Raw genomic sequence first — 22,727 nt, 5'->3', positions numbered from 1 at the left:
GGGAACTGCTTGATGCCCACACACCTGAAAACCTAAACCAAAAACACAGTGTTCTAGGCGTCACGACATCATCCCGCTGTAACATAGCAGGAAGTGGGAGGCGGGGGGGAGGGGCAGGAGAGGATGGACACCCAAATAACTCAGAGCGGTAGAATACAGGTGATTCGCACGTGCTCCCTGTCGCTTCACCCTGTCTGACCAACTCACTGTGTCAGGCAAGGGTGCCTCCTCTCTGCGCAGCCATCATTTACCATGTGGGTTGGATCTGGAGTGTTTTCCTCTGGTCGGCGGACCAGAAAAAGGGAGTTGTCTTCTATCCGGCTCTGAATCACCCCTGCTTAAGGCCGTGCCCATCACCCAGCGACTCTTTATTGACGTGCATTGATTTGAAAGCTTTTAAAACCCCTGGGAGCTTCCGTGTCCAGGGGGGGCCGTGAAACGGGGCCTGCACGGCATCGATCATATTCCCAGCAGGGCTGTTGCAAGGATTAGTGTTTTGGCACGATAACATAATAGCACGATCTCCTGCTCCTTTGAAAAGGTGCTAGTTAATTAAGTCCAAGGTTTTGTTTTTCGAGGATGTGCTTAGTTTTGTAATAATAAAATGTCCCTCAGTCCGGTGTCTGAAATAGCAGCGGTAAGGTTCTCATGCTCTCTCCTAGAAAATGGAGTGACACGCAGAAGCACACACAATTAATCCGCCATCGGGGCTCCCGTTTGGAGACTATGTCAGGCGGGTGACCTCTGTGAGTTCTATCGTCGCACAGGAAGACCCCACGTGTGGCTCGGCCTGGGGAAGGGCTGGGGCGGGAGCGCTCTGGGGAGAGAGCCCCCTGACCTGGTCTGCGCTTTCCTCCTCCTTCCCTGCCCCCAGCGAGATGAAGCAGAAGCTGGATGAGGAGGGCAGCAAGTGCCGCATCCTCTCGAAGCACCAGAAGTTTGTGGACCACTGCTGCATGCGCTGCTGCTCGCCCTTCGCCTTCCTCGTCAACACCAAGCGCCGCTGCGGGGACTGTGCGTTCAACGTCTGCAAGAGCTGCTGCTCCTACCAGAAGCACGAGAAGGTGTGGATCTGCTGCGTCTGCCAGCAAGCCAGGTGAGTGGCCGAGTGTGCCCCCCGGGGTCTCGGCTGGGGCCACCCATCTTCCTGAAGCCAGGTAAGAACAGCCTGCAGTGCTGAGTGCCGTAAAGAGATCACCCAGGGGAGGTGCAGTTAAGGATATACTGCGTGAGCATCACAGAGGGGACGAGAAGGCGTCATATTTCTCCTCTGGTCTCATCTGTTCATTCATTTACTCCACAAGTACATGTGGGAGTCTTAGGAATTGTGCTGGGGGCCAGAACCGTGGTAGTGAGTGAGGCAGGTTGCTCCGGGGGGTGATTGGACGCATGGAAGTCGTGATGCTGTGCCCAGCCGGTCGGTGAGTCGTACACGGCACTCGGTTCACACATCTGTCGTGGCTCCACTGGGCTGCCCACCCCATGGTGGATGTTTCAAGGACAAGGGACTGTCCCTGTCTTATTCAACTCCCTTTGTAGATGTAAGTAGCTTGACGTGTGAGAGGCGCACAAACCTCTGTGGGCTGAGCAATAATAGACCAGGACAGTGTCCAGCAGCAGAAAAATGCATGGTTCAAACAGGGTTTTGGGAACTTTAAAGAGAAAAGGATCCAGAGAGTGTTGGGGTGTCCTAAAGGGGTTTTCTAAGAGGGGACCCCAGGTGAAACTCAGGAGGAATCACAGGGCATTCTTGGACAAGGTGTGGCCTGGGTTAAAAAGACGGGTTTCCCAGGGTGTGTGGAAGGTCTGGAACAGACTCTTTCGGTGGTCAGTTTATGTGAAGAATTTGGGTTTGATCCTCAAGGGGCTGTGAAATCGTAGAAAATAGCAGCTGAAAATCATTGAAGTAGCAGTTATGAAAATATGCTATCCTTTACTGTCCTTCAATATATTCACCCACCCACGGAAGGAAAATGGTATCTATACAGTCCTGGTTTGTTTGTTTCAGTTTTTCTGTTTCTCTTCTCCATGGGTCAGATAAATCTCCAAATTTACTGAACCGTTAATAGCAGGGAAGCTATAGTCACGGCCTCTCAACCCCACATTCCGCCCGAGTTGTGTGTGTGAGTTTGGTGTCGGTTACAGTGGAAGGAGACGCTGCTGTCATCACACGGCAGTGACGGTCAGTGACGAGTACACTGCCCCAGGATCGCATTGCTTGTAAATGGAAGAACATTACCTCAAAAGCTAGTCTTCTGATTCCCATCCTGGGCTATTTTATCTATACTAGACTGTCTCAAGGAGTAGCCAGACACTGAAAAATAAGCGGTGGAAAGGGTAGCAATGGGCTCCTAAGGCTACATTTTAAATTTTTGTTGCTCATATCTAGGCTCTTACTCAGGAGGCAGGAGGCTTGGGGAGCGCCACGTCACTCACTCCTGCATCATGTCCGTGTAAGCATTCCGTGACGGTGCCCCGAGTCTCAGTAGTAGGACATCGGAAAATGACGGACCACTCGTAGGAGGCTCCCTGGACAGACATCCTGAAAACGAATGTACATTTGTTCCAATTTATGTAAGAAAAGGGGGATTATGGAGGAGTCTCCCACATTCAGCGTGTCTAGCATAGATAAAACACGCGCCACATTGTTTAAGTCGGAACTGGCAGAAAGAGGTTGCTGAGGAGAAGCTGGGAATGTTGCTGTGTTCATCTTGAGCGATGTCTGGTGGGGACAGCTCAGGAGTCCTGGGATTATTGGTGTCTGAAATCAGAAGGGATGGGAAAGTCAAGCTTGTGTCTAGTTTGTCCACAGTGTTCCGGTTCATCGTAGGAACCCGTCCAGGAAAGACCTTCGTGGTGCATATGGCAGGATTTTGCTTCTTGAAATTTCCCTTGCAATTGATAGAGAAGTGTTTCCGGGTCAGAGTGCCTCAGGTGTATGGCTTGCAGCCTGACGGTCTTTTACACTCTGCAGGATGTCTCAGAGGAGCCTATTTTATATATGTAGCAACAAGCAGGAGAAGCCCCCAGCAATACACAGGACACAGCAGAATTCAACACGTGAAGCATTTAAGGCACGTTTACTGAATTTATTATTATTTGACGAATTTATTATTGAGTGAATGATGGATTCCTTACTTGGGAAGTTAGCCAATGGGATGCTACTGAATCATTCCCTTTGTTGTTTTTTGTTATGCATAAATTTATGTTCCTGTACATTTATGTTACTGTACACATTCGTTCAATCATTATAGGTGAGGACACCTAGCAGGTGCACTCTGAGGTCTTCTGCAGGAAACAAAACTTTCAGAGTAAGCACCGCCAGCGCACATCAGCCTCTCTCGTTTGGGGTTGAATTGATCCAAGAATGATGTTTCTACTTTCCTTGGGAACAAATTGGCTTCCTCATTCTTTGCTTTGTTATAAAAATTGTTCTCTCTGATTTTTTGTCATTTTGTGCTATTACCTTTACCGCAGACCAATTTGGGAGATTGTTTTCGGGGAAGGAGAGAAAAAGATGATGGTTGGAACTGAAATCAAAACACATCTCCTCCTTATGCCTGTGGCATTTGCTTTGGATTCTCTGAGACGACGCAGGCTTCACTTCTCTCCACCTGGAGCTGAAATCTCTCAGCTGTCTGATCGTTTATCTCTTGGCATTCACACAGCCCACAGGATTCACAAATTAGCATACTGCCCTTTTGGTATAAACTCCACAGTATGTTTGAGAGATACCCAATGGGGGTGCAATACCCCTAAGAATTATCGCTACAGGATAAGGACATTTCCAGGTTAACACATACGTAGGGAAATAATGAATCTCATTAGAAAGCAAGGGAATAGAGTGTATGCTTCAAGTGCTCTTTTTTCCTCATTAGTGATTTTTTTTCAGCATTCTACTCTGCTGACAAGGGTGGTTTGGAAAAGGCATTCTCATTCATTGCTGGTGAAGTCTCAATGAGCTTAACCTTTTCCCAACGTGTATCAGGAGGCTGTAGCATGTCCAAAACTTTTCACTCAGTAATTTCATTTTTGAAAACCTATAAAGAGGAAACAGATTATATTTTTAAATGCTGTACAAAAATGATGTGTTCTGAATTATTTGTAATATAAAAAGCAGAAATAATCTAAATGCCCAGCAATGCAAGAGGACTACACTTTTAACCTGACAGAGTATGACGGGGCCTTTAAAAGAATGTGTGTATTGGGTTAACATGGGTGAGTTCTTATATTAAAATGTTAGATTTAAAACCGCAATGCAAAATGGACATGTAGTATAATCACTATGTAATGAAGAAAATACAGAAAAAAAGACTGAAAAGAAATGAACAATCAATGCTATATTTATGAGTAATTGTTCTTTGGAAGGTAGACTTATGGATAATGTTTTTCTTACCTGTTTTCTATCGTGCTTTCAAGTTTTTCACATTATGCGTGTGTGATTTTATAACCAGGTATAAGTAAAACAAAAATTAAGAAATCTAGGACTTGGGCCCCAGCTTGCGTGGCTCAGTAGACTGAGCACCAGCCTGCGAACCAAAAGGTTGCTGATTTGATTCCCAGTCAGGGCAAGTGCCTGGGTTGCAGGCCAGGTCCCCAGTAGGGGGCGTGCGAGAAGCAACCACACATTGATGTTTCTTTCCCTCTCTTTCTCCCTCCCTTCCTCTTTCTAAAAATAAATAAAATCTTTTAAAAAAAGTTGGAGGTTAGACCACCCCAGTCAGTGAGTGAGTGGGTCCATGACCCAAACAATGCCAGTCCTCTTGGGGAATTTGAATCTTGGGCGGAGTGACATGTCAATGGAGGACAGTTAGAGCCAAGTCACCCTGAGACAGGTGACAAACGTTGACTGTGGATAACGTCCCTGTGAGCACGATCACTAGTCCTGTCACCCTGGTCTCGGGTACTCAGGTCTTCACTCAGTTCTTTAAGCCACCAGATCGCTCCATTCAATTTCCTTTTCGCCGAAGTCATCCAGACCTCATTTCTGCAACTTCAAACAGAACCTAAAGAACCATCGCTGGTACCGGGGACACCACGCGATCAGAGCTGGAAGATGGGACGTTCAGGTCAAAATGGCGGAGAGGCAGGTGACCATCCTGCTATGGGACTAAGGAGGGGCTCTTGTGATTTCTTATACATTTTCTAATCTTCCACACTGAAATGCGGTCTTGATATTGGCAGGCCTACCCGATAATGAAGTGTGCCCTGCAAGAAAAAGAGTGCATGAGTTTCCAATTTTCTGAAATCCCTGGCGCATAGCAGACAGGAAGGGCTTCAGCTCTGGCATTAATTAAGTGTGTGCTGGTAAGCCACGGGTAGCCCTCTAGAAATGGAAGGGGCGACTCCTTTTGCAGCTCAGGTGATTTCTGCTTATTTACTTTCAGCCAAGTTAGTGAAGACCTAAACGCCCACTAAACACTATGTGGGGCCTTAGGTTACTATTGGATTTTTGACATGACTCAAAGGGAGTTCAGGGTTGAAGGATATTATTATTAAAACTGCTTCTAGTCTCAGCTATAGGGACAAATTTCCTCACAGCTTACAATTAAAACAAAAAGGCATATCCCCTGGCTGGCGTAGCTCAGTGGATTGAGCATGGGCTGCGAACCAAAGTGTCGTAGGTTCCATTCCCAGTCAGGGCACATGCCTGGGTTATATAGGCCACGGCCCCCAGCAACCACACATTGATGTTTCTCTCTCTCTTTCTCCCTCCCTTCCCTCTCTAAAAAAATAAATAAAATCTTTAAAAAAAAAAGAGCTAGTCTCTGGCTTTAAAAAAAATTTTAAAGAAGGCATAAAACTAGTGCTGAATACTATCTCATTGAAGTAATAAATATTTCTCTATGCAGAAAAGAAACCAATGGAAAAGCCAACTCATGATAAGATGCATTTCCAATAAATATGTATGTTTTCTGCTTATTAGAATTTTAATATATTTGTTTTTGATCAACTGTGTCTCAGTCAAAATTGGTAACTCAAGCCAAGATATTTTGAAACTTTGAACTCCCTGGCTCAAAAATATCATTAAATTTAATGCATTACACATATTGCTAGGCCAAAGAATGAAAACATGGTGATAAATTTTAAAAACTAGACATAAAAATATATGACATTAAAGTAAAATTCTGTAAAGGAAGCAGGATAGGAAAGAAATATCTGTTCAAGGATAAAACTGAAAAATGTTCATTTCTGTTAAAGGAGCCAGCAGGCTAAGGCCCACAGGCTGAACCTGGCCTGTGCCCTGTTTTATAAAAATGTTTCATTGGAACACAGTGTTTACAATGGTCTATGGCTGCATGCACCTACAACAGCAGATCTGAATAATGACCACAGAGACTGCATAGCCCACAGCCTCAACAATATTTACTATCTCGCCATTTCCAAAAACGTTTGCTGACCCCCAGCTTAACCCAGTCAGGGCCCATCACCTGGATTTCAGTACCTTTCCACCCTGAGTGCATTGGGACCGTTTGCCTGGGATGCTAACAAGGATGCCATGGCAACCACGAACGTCGACCACGATGCACAGTAGGACATGTCTGGGGATTTTAATGACTGGCAAGACATCACGCAGACTAGTAGCACCCGTCCTGTTAATTGACTGCAGACCTGTGGAGCAAGGAACCCACCGAGAGGGCCATTCTTTCAGGCCTTGGAATAATGAGTGCGCTTAAAAAAATAATGGAGTCTTGAGCACCTTCAGGGCCCTTCTCACCGTGACCTGTCTGGCAGATGTCATCATATCAACTTTGAGTGTTGACATGGTAGAAAAAAATGCCAAATTTTCATCATTCTAGGCTGGTATTTAAATTTTTGTTCTTTTAAAGATTTTTGTTCCCTGGCTGGCATAGCTCAGTGGATTGAGCATGGGCTGCGAACCAAAGCATCGCAGGTTCGATTCCCAGTCAGGGCACATGCCTGGGTTGCAGGCCAAGGCCCCCAGCAACCACACATTGATGTTTCTCTCTCTCTCTCTTTCTCCCTCCCTTCCCTCTCTAAAAATAAATAAATAAAATCTTTAAAAAAAGATTGCAGCTTTAAAAAAAAGATTTTTTGTTTATTTATTTTTAGAGAGAGGGGGAGGGAGGGAAAAAAAGAGAGGGAGAGAAACATCAAGGTAAGAGAAACATCCATTGGTTGCCTCTTTTACATGCCCAACCAGGGACCAAACCCATAACCTAGGCATGTGCCCTGACCTGGAATCAAACCAGCGACCTTTTGCTTTGCAGGATGGTGCCCAACCAACTGAGCCACACCAGCCATGGCAGACTGGTATTTAAATTTTTGTATTTGATCTTAAGGCCATTAGGCATTTCTCAGCATCACCTTTGTAGCGTATCATTAACCTAGTACTTACCCGTCAACCCCATCAGTGCTTGATGTGTCCTAGTGACTGTAAGATGAAAATAACTCCTGAAAATATAAGAAGCTTCTGGACTAGACATGCCATGAAATAGCCTTGAAGGCTTTCAGAAAAAAAAAAAAAAACTAAAGAGGGGAGTTTTATCTTTTGGGCAAACACTGAAATCAAGGAGGCTATGAAATCGAAAACGACCTGCTGTCACAGAGAACGGTTCTCATTTAGCCCCTAATTGATGCCACGTTCACATCAAGAGAGAAAATCAATAGAAAAATGTTCTTTAAGATGGATCCAGCAGTCAAACAGCTTGTCATCATTTGAGGGGGAGAAAAAACAGGCAAAAATATAAAAAGTACCTGTGCCTCAGATGGCCCAAGACTTTCTGGAGGTGGGACGTGCCCTCCCTCCTCCCTGGTTTGCCTCCCAGCAGCAGTCACGCTGCCCCAAGGACGAGAGGAAGCCTTACAAAAGACAGTCCCCACTAGAATGACGCTCCTCCTCCCCCTAGCACGTCTCTGTTTTCAGCCACCGCTGTGGAGGACTCGCGTCCAGAGCAAAAAGACCTTGTAAAAATGCCTCTTCCTAAGAGAAACGCAGCTCCTCTGGTCAGGCCAGCCTTGGCCCAGTATCTAGGCAGCAAGAAGCGGCTGGAAGCCCTAGAATAGGTTTCACTTGTAACATTCGAGGGAGGTTCTCTTTAACCGGGTAACATAGAAACAAGAGAGTTAATTCAGAATGACTGGAGCCATGCCCTGGACTAAACCATGTGCGATCACTGACATTCGCATCAGCATCGCTGAACAAATACAGAACGCTGTGCCCTGGGGTTCTCGTGCTAAGGTCTGCCCCCCACCCCTGCCCCGCCCCCGGAACTGGTGGAAGCTGAGCCAGGAGTTAGGAAGGGTGTCCCTGTCCCAGTGCCCACCTCCGTCCACATTCATCTTCCTGCTTCTTGGTCCGGCCACGCTTTCTCTTCAAGCCTTCCCAACCTGCACAAGAACGGTTGGCTCATTAATCTGGGGTTTACGTAACAATTGTGAAGATGCGGTTCTTCCACTCAGATTTTATGGTTAGAGAGCAGTCTTTGGCAGGGATGATTCTAGAGGTCCAGGCACCTCCGCTCCTCACTGGTACCTGCTCCGACCCATGCGTCCCTGAGCTCGCCTGGTGTTCCCTGCCACTCCAGCTTGTGCGGGTCCCAAAAACACCTTCCTGCGCTCCGCCTGCTGCCCAGGAACGCCTTGGGGTTTTTGCTTTTCAGTAGCACCAGAACTTTTAGCTGGGGCTTTTATTCAGGGAAGTGAAAAGTTTCTAAGGCATGTGAAGCTGAAAATGCATTATCTTATCTCCATTGGTCCTGGCCAGCCCAGGGACAGGGCAGTCTTACTGCCCACCTCATAAATGCAGAGATTCAAGCCAAGAGGCTTGAGGGACTCATCCAAGTTCACACATTTGCTGGATGGTAGACAGAGCCTCAGGAGCCTTTACTGAGTTCCTGAAAGCCAGGACCCAGCCTTTGGGCCAGCTTCTGGCACGTGACAGGCTACCAGCTATCCATGGTGGAAACCGTGAAAGAACAGTACCCGAATCCTGGATCCCCTCAACCAGCGCTCTGGCAGGCTGTGCAATGAGAAATGGCCATATCGGTAGGAATGAGACAATGAAGGATGAACTCTAGTTTTGGAGAAGCCTTTGAACAATACCTGGGAATCAGATAGGCGAGGAGAAGCAGGAGAGTTGACGTTTGGGAATTTCCATTCAAAAACATTCATTCCAAATACACTGAATGTTCCTTATTTTTGCCAACCATTGTGTTTTATGCTGGTCCAGGATATAATAATAATAAATAATACATAGTGTTTGACCTCAAAGAACTCACAGTTGAGGAACTGGGGTGAGGGTGGGGTAAGCAAAACTTAAAAGCATGTAATTACAATATAATTAATTATGTGAGTCCTAGAATTCATACATAAAAGGTGTGGCTAGAGGAAGAAACAACCGTCTCAAAGGGTCTTGGTGGGTGAGAAGACCACCCAAAAGACTGGGTGGGGGTCAGGGGAGGGTGTTCTCAACCAGAGTGACCCCACGTTTTCTGCATGAGGGCAACCGACAAACAGTAAAAATGTCTACAGGTTACTTTTCTTAAATTATATCTTCAGTAAATTTAAGCATTATCTTAACTATATTGAGCATTCTTTCATTACCGTGTCCCTTAACTAAAGGTTCTTGTTCTTTATTTTCCTGGGCTAGAGGTTGGGGCTGTGGTTAACGTTTCAGAGACAATATCACAGGCATGGCTGACCATCTGACGGGGGTGGGGGGGGCTTGGTGCCGGACGTGTGTTCAGCGCGGCACTTTGGGACCAGGGCTCTGCTCTGGGCCCGAAAAGCAGACAGAAGGCTTGGATGGAGAGTGTCTAAAAGGGGGTGGAAGAGATGGCAATGCTTTGGGGATGTGGAGTAGGGGGAATGATGCGTAGCAAGGCTGGGACATTAAATACTCCCCCAGCAAGTGTCCCCTGCTCCATCCGCAGCTCCGTGGACTGGGGCAAAGGTATGAGGATATTTTCTTGGGCGGGCACTCCTTCTGCAGAGACAGGCGGTGGGGTGGGGGGTGGGGCGGGCAGAGCCCCTTTGTCTCCCCGCACTCTGCCCGAGCTGTGTGTGGTGAGCTCTGCCGCCTTGTCTCTCTGCAGAGCAGGAGGGCGCTGGACCGGCCCAGCCTTGGTGCTGGGAGGGACTAGCTACCCGGGAAGGGCTTGCCTGGGGTAGGTGCCTGCGTGACCAAGTGCAATCTGACTGATCAGCAGTAAGTGCGGTTTCCCTGGGTCTTAAACTAGGTCTTGCACCTTCCCCAGAAGCCAGTAAGACTGTGGTTGCTCTCTGTGAGGTGGACCAGAGCTTGAAACCTCTTGAGTAGTTGGGGAAACCATAGGTGGTTCGGCGTAACTAGGGTGCAGGGCACTACCAGGATGTCCGGGGAGGAAGTAGAAGGCCAGGGCAGGGAGTGGCGCTTTGGGGCTCGCACCCTCCGCCCCCACCCGTGCTTCCAGAATGCCTGGGCCTTCTTCCAGTTCCCTGGGATGTAGCTCAACGTCAACATAGTGAGGCCAGTGGGGGGGCCCCCCTGCTCCCGCCATACAAATCTTGTGATTCAGTTCCCTGTCGTCAGTGTGCATGCTGCCTTTTCCAAGTTCACTATCAGTTTCCCCGATAGAGGGGAGGCACACGCTTTCCAGTTCAGTTCCCACTGACACTAGGCCCTCGGCTTCACGCTGGCGGCCTGCACCGCCCTCCCTGGCACCCTGACGCACCGCAAGAACCTTCTCTGCTGCCTGCCCTCCCAGTCTTCCCCACCCCAGAGTCTCTGAGCTCACGTTCTCCTTTCCTCGATGAACATGGCCATTGTCCCAGCTGTCGGAGCGGCAAGATTTATTTAGAGAGACTTTTATATAACAACCACTTACATAACAGTATATGCTAGGCAGTGCTCTAGGAGTATTATAAATATTACCCTTTTTAATATTCACAAGGATACTATGAAATAGGTACTGTTGTTTCCCCCATCTTACATGCTGGGAAACTTAAGCACGAAGGAAGCAAACAACTTAGGTTAAATAGGTTAGTTTTCATTAAATAGCTTTGGTTCAATCGATGGGATTGCATAGGCCGAAAACTAATAGCACATCACGTGTTAAGCAGGTCGAGGTTCTTACTGCAGTCAGTCTGTGAGGCGTGCTGGAAACAGCACAGATTCTGGAATTACGTAACTGACAGAGTTTTCACATCCGCCACTCACTGTGCAAAGGGATAGCAGTGCCTGCCCCTTGGAGTCGTTGTGAGGACTGAATGGAGGGGACCGGTTCAGTGCCTGACACTCAGTGCATGTCCCCTACTGTCATTACTGCCATCGTCGTCGAAGGCACGATCAGGGCACTGCTGGTTCTCGAGGGCCTGTAAACAGCAGTGCCCTTAGTGTGTAGAGTGCACTGGTATTGACCTTCCCAGACCCCTGTCCTCCCCTCTCCCCTTCTCCCCCCACACCCCATCCCCATGCTTGCCTCCTTATCTACTGGATCCTGGGAGCTCTGCTTGCACAGGATGAGCCTCAGTGAGGATTTCGGAGAAGCCTAAACGAAGTCTTACAGTGCAGGCTGCCTCGAGCCAGTCGTCTTCGAGTTTCCCTTTAGCCCAACTCATCCAAACAGTCATGTTACTGGGATTGCATTTGGGGGTGAAGGCAACTGATCAATCAAAGGAGCTGAGGCTTACAGAAGGATAATCGAAAGGAAGGAATAACACGGCAGAGCCTTTGAGACAGACTCCTTGTGACATCGCTCATGACCAAGGAGAAAGCTGCTGACCAATGACCACAGGTACCAGGTGCCCTTGAGACTCCCAGCAAGTCCTGCTCAGGGACCATAGGGCTCCTCCAGCCACCTCCATCCCACCCACACCTTCCCTAGCACGGGGTGCATGCAGGGCGTGACGGTGCCTAGCACGTATTATCAGGAAGGAGATGATCCCATACACTGGAGCCTTGTGTTCATGGGAAACCTGAATTTCCTCCATTGGCATCACCTCCCAGAGGAAGGGATTGGGTTTGGTGATCTCCCAAGGTCCTTTTCCATCATTCATTCATTCATTCATTCATTCCATCCACATGGTCTGCATCAGACCTGAGTTTGAATCCTTGATCAACCACTGAATTGCCGGGTGATCCTGGACAAATTATTTAACCTTCTTGAATTTGGGAGAAAGAAGATGATTCTCCAAAAGGTTATTGTAAAGAAAAAGAGAGAGAGATTTGTAGATCACTTAGCGATGCCTAGCCACAGTAATGGGTAGCTATTATTATGTTGTTTTTATTGTGAGGTGGTTAAGTAGCTATTTCCTTTCCTTTATAAAATATTCAGCACAGTATTATTGCCTGTGAGCATGAAGGTTTTTTCTCAATTTGCAATACTTATTTCTCAGCACAGCAGAAAAAATTTAATTTTGGTAATTAATTCCACAGTTTCTTTCTCAGCATTGGCCTGAGGCTGTTAAAGGCATCACCACTTGGGAATCAGCAAATGAGGAGACTTGTACATCTTCTGAAAGATCTCCTAGGGTCACCCAGGGAGTGTGGGAGGACAGTCGGATGCAAACCATCACTGGACAGCCTTGAGTGTGTATTGCTTTAAATTTCAGTGCCCACAGGTGCTGGAAAGCTGTGCACTGCAGACTGTGGCTTCAGTAGAAACACCAGGTGAAAATAGCTGTGCTCGATCGCATTACACAGTTCATATTTTTTCTGTTCTCCCATTGTCGGGGCACATTTTTAGTTTTGTCTTGTTTTGTTTTAAGCCCGAATGCCTGTAAGTATGCCTGATGTTGACTGTTCAGCACTTGATTTTCTTAAGCTTTGTGTGCCCTCTAATCTATAATTCAGATCTTCTTTTATTTGGGGAAAACCTTTTCCTCTTGTAGTGAATTTCCAACCGGAGTGTGCATCCAGACCACCTGGAGAGCTTGTTAGAACACATTGTCGGCCTTAACCCAGAGTTTCTGGCTTTAGTGGGTCTTAGAAGGGCTCTGAAATTTGTCTTTCTAATAAATCCCCAGGCGATGAGGTTGGGCCGAAGATCCGACTTGGAGACGCACGGTTCTAAACTATCGCGACCTACTGATTTGCTGTGGCTTCTGTGTCTCTCTTCTTCAGGGACCCCAGTGATGTGTAACGTGACCTGCCTTCCATTAGCGTCACGTTACCCCAAGTCCCCTCTGCCTCCTCTTCCCTTCGCTGTGTCTTCTCCCGCCCGTCCTCTCTGTCCTTGCCTGGGATCCCAGCAGTGCCACTTCTCCTTTCTGCCACCACTCATGTCGTGAATTCCTGTAATTGTTCTTTTTGTTTCCTTTCTTTCCTGAATTCTGCCATGTCCCTCTTTACCTATTTCTGTTGTTTCATACTCCCTTCTTCTTTGGAACTTTTTTCTCCTGGTCTGAATTTTTTGTCTGGCTGCTGTTTATAATGTTCTTGTTTCTTCTTTTTGTCCTGACGTGTCTTTACAAAGATGATGCAGTGGTTTCTTTGAAGAATTTTGCTTTTTTGCCTGGAGAGCATTCTCCCCACCAAGGGTCCTCCCTTGGTGGAATATTCAGGTGGCAAAGGAGCCCGAAAAACAGTCTAAACAGAGTAGCAGTTAACCCGAAACTTAGGTCTGCCACCGCAGAACACTTTCTCCAGGGCCCACAGAACTCGCCTACACTCACAGTGAGCTTTGTGTCCACATATGTGAACATGTGAGTGTGTGTACATGTGTGCGTACACGAGTTGTCAACATTTACTTTTCCAGCTCTCTGAGAGCAGTCTCTGGGGAAGCCTGCCACCTCTACTTCCTCCTTATCCTGCTGAAGTGACGGCTTGCTTCTTTGCATCATGGCTCCTGTGTGTCACCTTATTCAGCTGCCTCTGTCCTGCCAGCCATGCTGTGAACCGTGCTGGGCGCTCCCACACCCAACCAGTACCTCTGCCTTGCTGGGGTCGCTACTGCCCTCTGGTGCCTGGGAGCCGGAGGGAGAGCTGTTCCCTCCGAAATTCCAGAAGGGTGCTGGTGACCAGCAGCAGTCAGCTGTATTGAGTGGGTTTTCTCTAAGGAAAGAAGAGGGCGAGGGGCTTCCAAGCCAGTCTGGATATTGTACTCAGAATGAATGCTAGGCCTGTTTCTATTCAGAGAGACCCAGGTGGCTCAGCCTCTGTTGTAAAGGGGGCTAATCCACACGAAGCCCAATCTTTCTCTTTCTGATACACCCTGGACACCCTGAAACACAGCCTGAGAGATAGTGATGAGAGCACCAACACTGACGTTTATGGAATGCTTAGCAGGAGCTCGGCATTTAGTTTTGCAGCTGCAGACAATACTCCCATGAGCATCTTTACAGAGCTATCCTTTTGCCTCAGGTTATTTTCTTAAGAAAATCTCTAGGAGTAGAACTCTTGGCTTAAAGGCTATGTATGTATTTTTTTACTCTTCTTAAAGAGTACCCTATTGCTTTCTCACAGAATTGTGCGAACTTATTCTGCCATCAGCAATAAGCATCAAGTTCAGCACAAACTCCAATGTCAGATTCTCTCATTTTTTAAATTTTTTCCTACTTTGCTGAGAATAAAAAAGTGTTTTGCTGTAGGAGGGTAAACAATATCGGTGATTTTGAATGTTTTCCTCTCGTTGCTTTAAATGACTCTATTAACCTCTTGAGACGATTGGGGGTGTGGTGTCAGATTTGTGACGCTAAAGCCAGGGTTGCTGTGGAGGATGGATTGTTCCGAGTTTTCTCCCAGCAAGTTTATTTAGCCTTGAAAGGCAAACAGCAACTCTGCACAAAACGCTGTCTTCATTAATCCTTTCACCCCGTTGTGGAGACATGAGATGGAATCAAGTACGTATCGATCGAGGACAGGGCACTGGAGTCACGCATAAGACAAAGGGAAAGATGCCCCTAGTCTTAGCCCCCTCGGGTGGCAGTGATTCACTGAGGCGAGGGGTAAACAAAAGGAAGCAACAGCCTTTGCTGGGTTTTTCATGAATGTTTTAGTGTGTGGTGGTTACACTTTCATGTGCAGACCACCCTCTAGACTTGTGCTGACAGGGCAAGGATGCAGCGTTCATTTTCACCGCACACCGTCAGGGAGGCTGCAGACGCATCAGGTGTTGGCAGATGCTCAACTTGAAGATGCTGACTTTGGTGTCACCGGCTGCAAACCCTAGGCATAGCCCATTTTCATCCACCCCCTTGTTATAGTAGAAAAACAACAACAACACAAAACACATGAGAAGGAAAGCCTGGCTTGTCCTGTAGATTTAAATATATAGTGATATAGTCCTACCTTCCTAAATAAAATGAATATATTGGTGGCTGATGATACTCACAGGACAAATGATTAGAGAGGACCCATGCACAGAATAACATGGCTCCTCTGGAAAAGCGAAAGGTTGTTGCCTGGCTGGCGTAGCTCAGTGGATTGAGCGCGAGCTGCGAACCAAAGTGTCGTAGGTTCGATTCCCAGTCAGGGTACATGCCTGAGTTGCAGGCCATGACCCCCAGCAACCGCACATTGATGTTTCTCTCTGTCTCTCTTTCTCCCTCCCTTCCCTCTCTAAAAAATAAATAATAAAATCTTTAAAAAAAAAGAAAAGTGAAAGGTTGTCACTCACTTTAGGAATGCACCTGGGTACCTCTTGTCCCCTGTATTCTGGCAGTGGCCTCACAGATCCCGCACTCACCACCCACCTTTATCCTTACTGCCATCACATGGGTGGCTCTTCAGGTACTTTGCACTTGCTCATTTCATCAAAGAAAAAAATCAGAACACATTAAAATGCAACCTACCCCCAGGCCAAATCTCACAAGACATATATATAGGTAGGTAGGTAGATAGATAGATAGATAGAGACAGATTATTTTTTCTTTTTAAAATGATGGTACAATATACATAACATAAAACTTACCAAGTTAACTATTATAAATAGATAGTTCTGTGGCATTAAGTGCATTCATACTGTTTTGCTACCATTATCATCATCCATCTCTAGAATATCTTTGTCATCCTGAACGGAAGCTCTTTACCCATGAAACAGTAACTTGACCTCTTCTCCCCATCCCCAGCTCCCGACAACCACCACACTACTTTCTGTCTCTGTGCCTGACTGAAAATGCCTTGATTTTGCCTTCATTTGTGAAGGTAATTTGCTGTAGTTTAAAATGCTGGGTTAGCAGGTATTTCCTTTTACTACCTTGAAACTATCTTTCCACTATCACATCACTTCCAGCATCGCCACTGGGGAGTCAGCTGTCTATTGTTCCTTTAGTTAACGTGACTTTTTTTTCTCTAGGTGATTTAAAGATTTTCCCATTATTCTTTATTTTCTTTAGCTTTACTAGAATGCATGTAGGTGTGAGTTTTAAAAAATGTATATGCATCATTGGACTTCTTGAATCAGTATATTGGGATGTCTTTCATGAATTCTGGAACATCAGACATTTCTCCTGGACCAGCCACCAACAACAACTGTACCCTGAGAAAAACATCGAAGAATATTTTGTAATAAATATGCACCTTTGGGATACCACAGGTGGTCAGTGCTCATGGCTAGTACAATATAAGCCCTCCTATATATGCAGTCAGGGCTCACTGGTTTGTAATTCCCTGGGGAATGATCCTATTGAATGTCTTAAACTTTTTTAAAGCTTAAAATGTATAAATATACATTTATTCAATAATGCTTTAATGAAGGACTAAGGTATGTTCCCTGATTGTGGATTTAGTGGAATTCTATATTAACTATATTCATAACATTCTATATACAAATTCCAATTTCAGCTTTTTTCAATTAGAGCAAGAAGTTAAAGATACTTGCAAAGCATAATAAAAGCAGAATTCCAGTTTATCTAGTTTTTTTCAATCTTTTATAGTTGTCTTGCCCATACCTAATGTAGTCTACCCAGTTTTCCCCAGACTTTCAATTTTATTTTAATAGAACAATTCGCTCCCATTTCATACCTCTTTCATTACTTTCCATAATACTTAACTAAATTATGTATAACTGGCATAAACATAATTAGATACTGATTCTTGATACAATTCAACCGGCAGAAGCAGAAGTGATTCTGTGCCCGAGAGCGTAGGCCACTGCCTGTGATCATTCAGTGTACCTGAGGGTCCTCCTGTTTGATAGGGAAAGAAGGTGGAGGGGCAAAGAGCACTGACTGAGTGGAGGCTGGCTAAGACAGAGTCTTTCTGCTACAGCCCTGCTTAGAAGAATTCATTACCACTGTCTCTTTCCCTACTTAAGGACTTTAAGTAAGAATTCCAAAAGTCATTAAAAAGGCTTCAGAGCACAGAGAAATAATTTTTATACAGTGCCAAGATAGCACAGGAATAAGAAAAGTACAAAATATGAACATTTTAGATCAACCTAATTTATGGATGTCAGTGCAAAACCCTTAAGTGAAAGATTAGCTGATATTGTAGAATCCAGGAGTGCGTTTAAAAGAGCAGCACAGCATAGCAAAATGGTGTTCATGCCAGAAACACAAGGAATTCAGAAATCTATTAATATAACATTACGTATTAATCAGCCGAAGGAAATCAGCCATATGAGTCTCTGAAGAGATGCTAATAAATGCATTTGACAAAAAATCCATTGTCTTTTTATTTTTAAATTGGTTCTGAAAAAAGAAGTGCCCGTTTTCTTAGTGATAAATGTCTCTGTGCGTGCTTACTTACTCTCTCATTCTCTCTGCCTTCTCAAGCCAAAAGGCAGCCTCACACCCAATGGCTAAGTACCAGGAGCACAGGCATTCAAGTCAGGATATTCACAGTCATCATTGTTATTTAACATATCAGAACAAGGAATAAAAATGTTAAAACAGAAGGCAAAATCCTCATTATTTTAGATGATGCAATTGTGAAGCTGGAGGGGTGGGGCTCCTGAAAACCAATTACAATCATTAAGAGTAGATAAATGACTACCATGTGAAGACACAAAAGCCAGGAGCTTTCTTACATAGAAACAAAGTTAAAAATAAAATGCCAAAGAGCATCCCATCTGTAACAGCAAAAACAGCAAATATGATAAGACACCACAAATAACTTAACAGGATATCCATAGACTCCATCTGGAAAAACAAAAACAGCCAACATTGTAAAGAACTCAGTTCTCTAAATCAATCTGTAATTTTAATTGGTTCCCGATAAAATTTTCAACAGGGTGTTTCTTAACACTAGGACGAATGGATGGATGGATAAATAGATCTAAGCATGGGAACGCTTCGTTGTAGCAGAGAAGAAACTTTCATCTTCATTTTACCTTTCTGTCTGTATTTCCTGAATTGTTAAACTATATTGTTAGGAAAGCTAATTTGTGATAACAACAACAACAACAACAACACCCCTAAAAATGTACTGATTTACAGAGCTCTGTCTCTCTCTCTCCCTCCCTTCCTCTCTGAGCAGTCCATGGCGAATATTCAAGGTTGGCCAATGTGTCTGCCTCATGTGGTCATTCAAGGTCTCAGGGCTCTGCCATCACCTAGGGGCAGGTTCTCAAACTTGACTGCTCACTGGAATCCTCTGGGGAGCTTTGAAAACATCACCACACACCACTGCCATTGAATCAGAATCCCCAGAGTGGGACCCAGGCCTCCGCACTGATCAGAGCCCCCCATCTCATTGTTGACGCCAAGGCCACAGCGGGGTTTCAGCTGCTTAGAAGGGGACGAGATTAAGGGAGAAGCTCACCTTCTGTATTAAGGGCCTGGCTGCAAACAGGCACACTTCCCTTGTGCTCCTGCCCTATTTTCAAGATCATGATCAATCCCACAGGCACACTTAGCTCTAGGGGAGCTGGCGACCGCACGGCTACAATCTCATTACCAGGGGGGAAGGGGGAAAGGGATGGTGGTGACCAGGTGGCAGAGTCCGTGACATAAACTATACAAAAGTATTTCCTCTCCTCCCCCTCCCCCAGCAAATCACAGCAAGGATTATCTAGAAACTAGGGTTCCAAATTTTTTCTTTATAGTTTTCTATATCTTAGAAACACCAATGTTATTTTTTAAGCTGGGGAAAAAGAAACAGTTTGCTTTGGAGCTCTGTGAAGTAAATACACAGTTCTCAACTTGGGAAAACGAGATGTCGTGACTGTGAAGTAAATGTGCTTCCAGACAGCTGTCTGCAGTGACATTCAAAACTGAGGCACAGCGACAGGCAAATAGGGAGATGGCATCTCGTGAGCTAACCCAGTGGTAGAATACAGCAGCCACCATGAGGGCGAGGCATTAATATTGGTGGCCCCTTTTCCACTGCATGTGACATGTTACCACACACTGTTGTATGACTTTCTCATTTCAATTAGAGGGTAAACAAAACCATGAGCCTTGCATACAGTGATTTTTGTGCCACGTTTTCAAATGCACTTTCAAAATTAAATGGTATCCATCCCCAAATACGGCTGAATTCAGGACCCTCTCCTTCCTCTTGAGTTTATATGCAAACAAGCCTCCCACAGGCACCCAGCTCCTGGGAGGAAAGAGGCCAGGGGTCTCCTCTCCCTTCCTTGCCCCAGAACCTCCCAGATTTGCATGCATGACCTTGCTTCTTATGCCACAGCAGGCAGGCTGTTCTGCCAAGAATCGGCTGTGCTCGGGAGGAAAGAGCCCTGTTTTAAGAGAGATGACAAACCTTCCCTTCTGCTGAAGGAGATGGGGATGGAGGTGGGTGGGTGGGTGGGGGAGTGGGACTAGGACTTACACCTGTCCAGACAGGATTTGGAGTTCCTTTGGAGAGTACATGCTCGGAGACCTCACACCACCCCTTCTCCCTCCACCACCTCTGGGTTCTTCAGTTCTCCTTCCTTTCCACATCACGTGGAACTCTTTAACCTCTGGAACGAGGACAAACAATGTCAAAGGGCCAGAGGAGAATGGGCTGGATTTTCTACTTTAGCGGAGAAAACCCAGAAAGAGTAGATAGAGGCTGTCAGGAGAATGCACTCCATTGCTATTTGTCAGTAGACATGAAGGGATTTTAAATACTGTAGTCTAGAATCCAATTATGTGTAAGATCACATAACTTATTACTTAAGCCCCTGGGACACTTCTGAGTGTAAAAGGGAATGAATGCCCTTAATTACCAATAAATAGAAACTAGAACTATTTTGAGCAAATTAGACTACATGGTCTAATGTAGGGACTACATGGTGTCCCTAATTAGGTGTCCCTCCTTTCAATCACAGAAACCCTCCCCCAGTGTGCATTTGTAACTTTTCAGTGCCCAGTGGGCCTGTACCCCTAGACCTGGGGAACCCTTACACAATTACACTGAGTCAGGGAAATTCAGCTCCAGCTGGGGACAGTTGCCAAAACCCACCTGAAGGGTCCTTTTGGTAGCTCACAGCTCGGTCAGAGCTCGGTCAGAGCCCCAACCCCAACCTTAAAGCATATAACCTGTCAGATCCCATATCTGAACTAAAACAGTTAGAACTCATTCTGGTTGTATGTAAGACGGAGTAATGGGGGCCCAGGCACCATGCGTTGGCTAGGCACCCTCTCCTATTGTGGGATTCTAGAACCTTTCATCCCAAGAGCCTTTGCAAACCAACACAGGATTCTGAATGCATGTGTGCTGGCTAAACTGAGGAATGAATTCATCTTAGTTAGGCTCTTCTTTCCTTATACTTAATAAACGTAGTTACTTTAATTTTTTACCTGATAATTCTAGTACCTGAGATGTTAGCTGGTCTGATTCTTCTATCTGTTGTTTCTGCTGACTCTTGTTCAAGATTATCCAGACTTAGCAGATACTCTCAGACTTAGATTTTTTTTTTTTTACCAATAAAGGTAATTGGAATTCAAGCTAAAACATCAAGAAAGATTTGTTGTTATGACTAGAGGTGATAAATTTTCAGAGGAGATTTTTAATACACCATTTTCAAACAATGTGTATTCCATGAATTACCAAATGTTTTTTGCTGCCCCAGTCTGCATGATGGGTTTGTTTCTAGGTGACTCTTACATTAGCAGTAGAACCTGATGGTGTCCAAGCCTTATATGGAGAGCCTGTTTTTAGATTTCTCCACACAGGTGGGAGCCCCTGAAGTTTATTTCTTATGTCTTGCCCTCAGCAGAGTTGTCAAAAGAGAAGCTACAGGTGATCTGGATGTGGCTGAAACCTTCTGGGAAAAATGCACCTCCATATTTGCTTACTTCCTTGAATTCTCATTTTTGAAAATTTTTTAGCTTTGAAGATTTCTCATTTTCTGTAGTTGTCTTCAGGGGACTGTGATTCAGAATATGTCATCCACCATATTACCGGAAATAGAAGTCAACCTATACATGATGTGACCAGGGTTCAGTGATGTAGTCTGTTGGACGACTCTCTCAGATCTAGCCTGGCATTTCTGAACCTCACCATGGCTGAAGCCACAGCAAGAGCTGGGGGAAGGAATCAGTAGCTCCTTGCCCCTCATAGAACCTGCATTTAGCCGATCCCAGCAGCTTTAGGCTCTCTGAAAATATCAGATACCTGTCTCTTGTGTGTGTGTTTCATTAATGGCTTAGTCGATTTATATTTAACTACTAAAAATGATCGACTTCAAGCTTATTTATATTCTGGGTCAGAAATCAACCATTTATCTCATTAGTAGTTGGTGCTCTGTAGGCTTTTCCTGTGATCATTAGGCTTCATAGAGTTTTTGAACACTATAATTCTAATTAGAGTAGTTACCAGCACATTTAAAGTATAAATCTTATTGCCAAGTACAGGGACTGAGGGAAAACAAAAAATAATGAATTTTCACTCTGCATATTACATGGCTCTTCTCAGTGTGGGCACATAATCAGAAAGGGAAATGGCATATCCAGATGAAATAGGTGTATTCTTTATCTCAACTCTTGATAAACCAACTGCATTTCTTGGATAAATTTGGGGAATTGGTTTCATAAGTTTACATTCTGCTGTCCAAATATTTCCTTAATATTTCTTTCTGCTCTTCTCCATTGAGTAAGGCTCCATGAAGCCAGGAATTTGTTGCACTTCCTGAGTTTGCAAAGCCACTCTACATGTCTCTTGAGGAATCCCATTTTAGAGCACCCTTCTCTTTTGGCTTCCTTGCTGTGTGCCCAGCACCCGGCACAGTGGGCGCTCAGTGGATACTTAGTAAATAACTGCTAGTTGGAGGAGTGGGTTGGCTACTGGGAAGTGAGGGAGGGATCCAGGATGACTCCCAGGTTCCTGACTTACCCTCTGGGAGGAAGGGTGGTCCCAGTTTCTGGAACTAGAGAAGAGTAATAAAGCACCATGATGACAGGTTTGGTTTTGCCTATGTTGGGCCCAAGGTGCCTTCAAAGTGGTGTGTCAGATGGGGAGCTGGTTAAAGCTCAGGGATCATAAGTGCTTGGATGGTGCCCAGGACAACAAGGAGCACACCAAAGAGGAACTGTAAAGACAGGGGAGAAGAGGGCCTAGGATGAGCCTTGTGGTTAAAAATTTCAAGTTCCCACCTGGCTGGCGTAGCTCAGTGGATTGAGTGCGGGCTGGGAACCAAAGTGTCCCAGGTTCGATTCCCAGCCAGGGTACATTCCTGGGTTGCAGGCCATAACCCCCAGCAACAACCTCACATTGATGTTTCTCTCTCTCTCTCTCTCTCTCTCTCTCCCCCTCTCCCCCTCCCTTCCCTCCCTAAAAATAAATAAATAAAATCTTTTTAAAAAAACTAACTTAACTCCATTTCATATAATTGATAAATTCACTTCATAATAGCTGAATAAAAATTAAAAAAAAAATTTCAAGTTCCCTACAAAGGGCTCACAGAACATCAAGT

At 45.4% G+C, this 22,727-nt stretch overlaps 1 protein-coding gene across 1 annotated transcript in view; it reads left to right on the top strand.

Annotated features, from left to right (window-relative positions):
• The window catches only part of LOC123830767 (myosin VIIA and Rab interacting protein), a 204,103-nt gene that overhangs the window by 78,164 nt on the left and 103,212 nt on the right, over nucleotides 1-22,727 (top strand). Inside the window, exon 3 of the mRNA XM_045857302.1 lies at nucleotides 875-1,096. Coding sequence (XP_045713258.1) covers nucleotides 875-1,096 — 222 coding nt within the window. The remainder of the gene's footprint in view (nucleotides 1-874; nucleotides 1,097-22,727) is intronic.

The sequence above is a fragment of the Phyllostomus hastatus genome, unplaced genomic scaffold (genome assembly GCF_019186645.2).
Source record: "Phyllostomus hastatus isolate PE091 unplaced genomic scaffold, TTU_PhHast_1.1 phas_scaffold_129, whole genome shotgun sequence".
Classification (NCBI taxonomy): domain Eukaryota; kingdom Metazoa; phylum Chordata; class Mammalia; order Chiroptera; family Phyllostomidae; genus Phyllostomus; species Phyllostomus hastatus.
The sequence above is the reverse complement of the archived record's forward strand: the minus strand, read 5'-3'. Positions and strand labels throughout refer to the sequence as shown.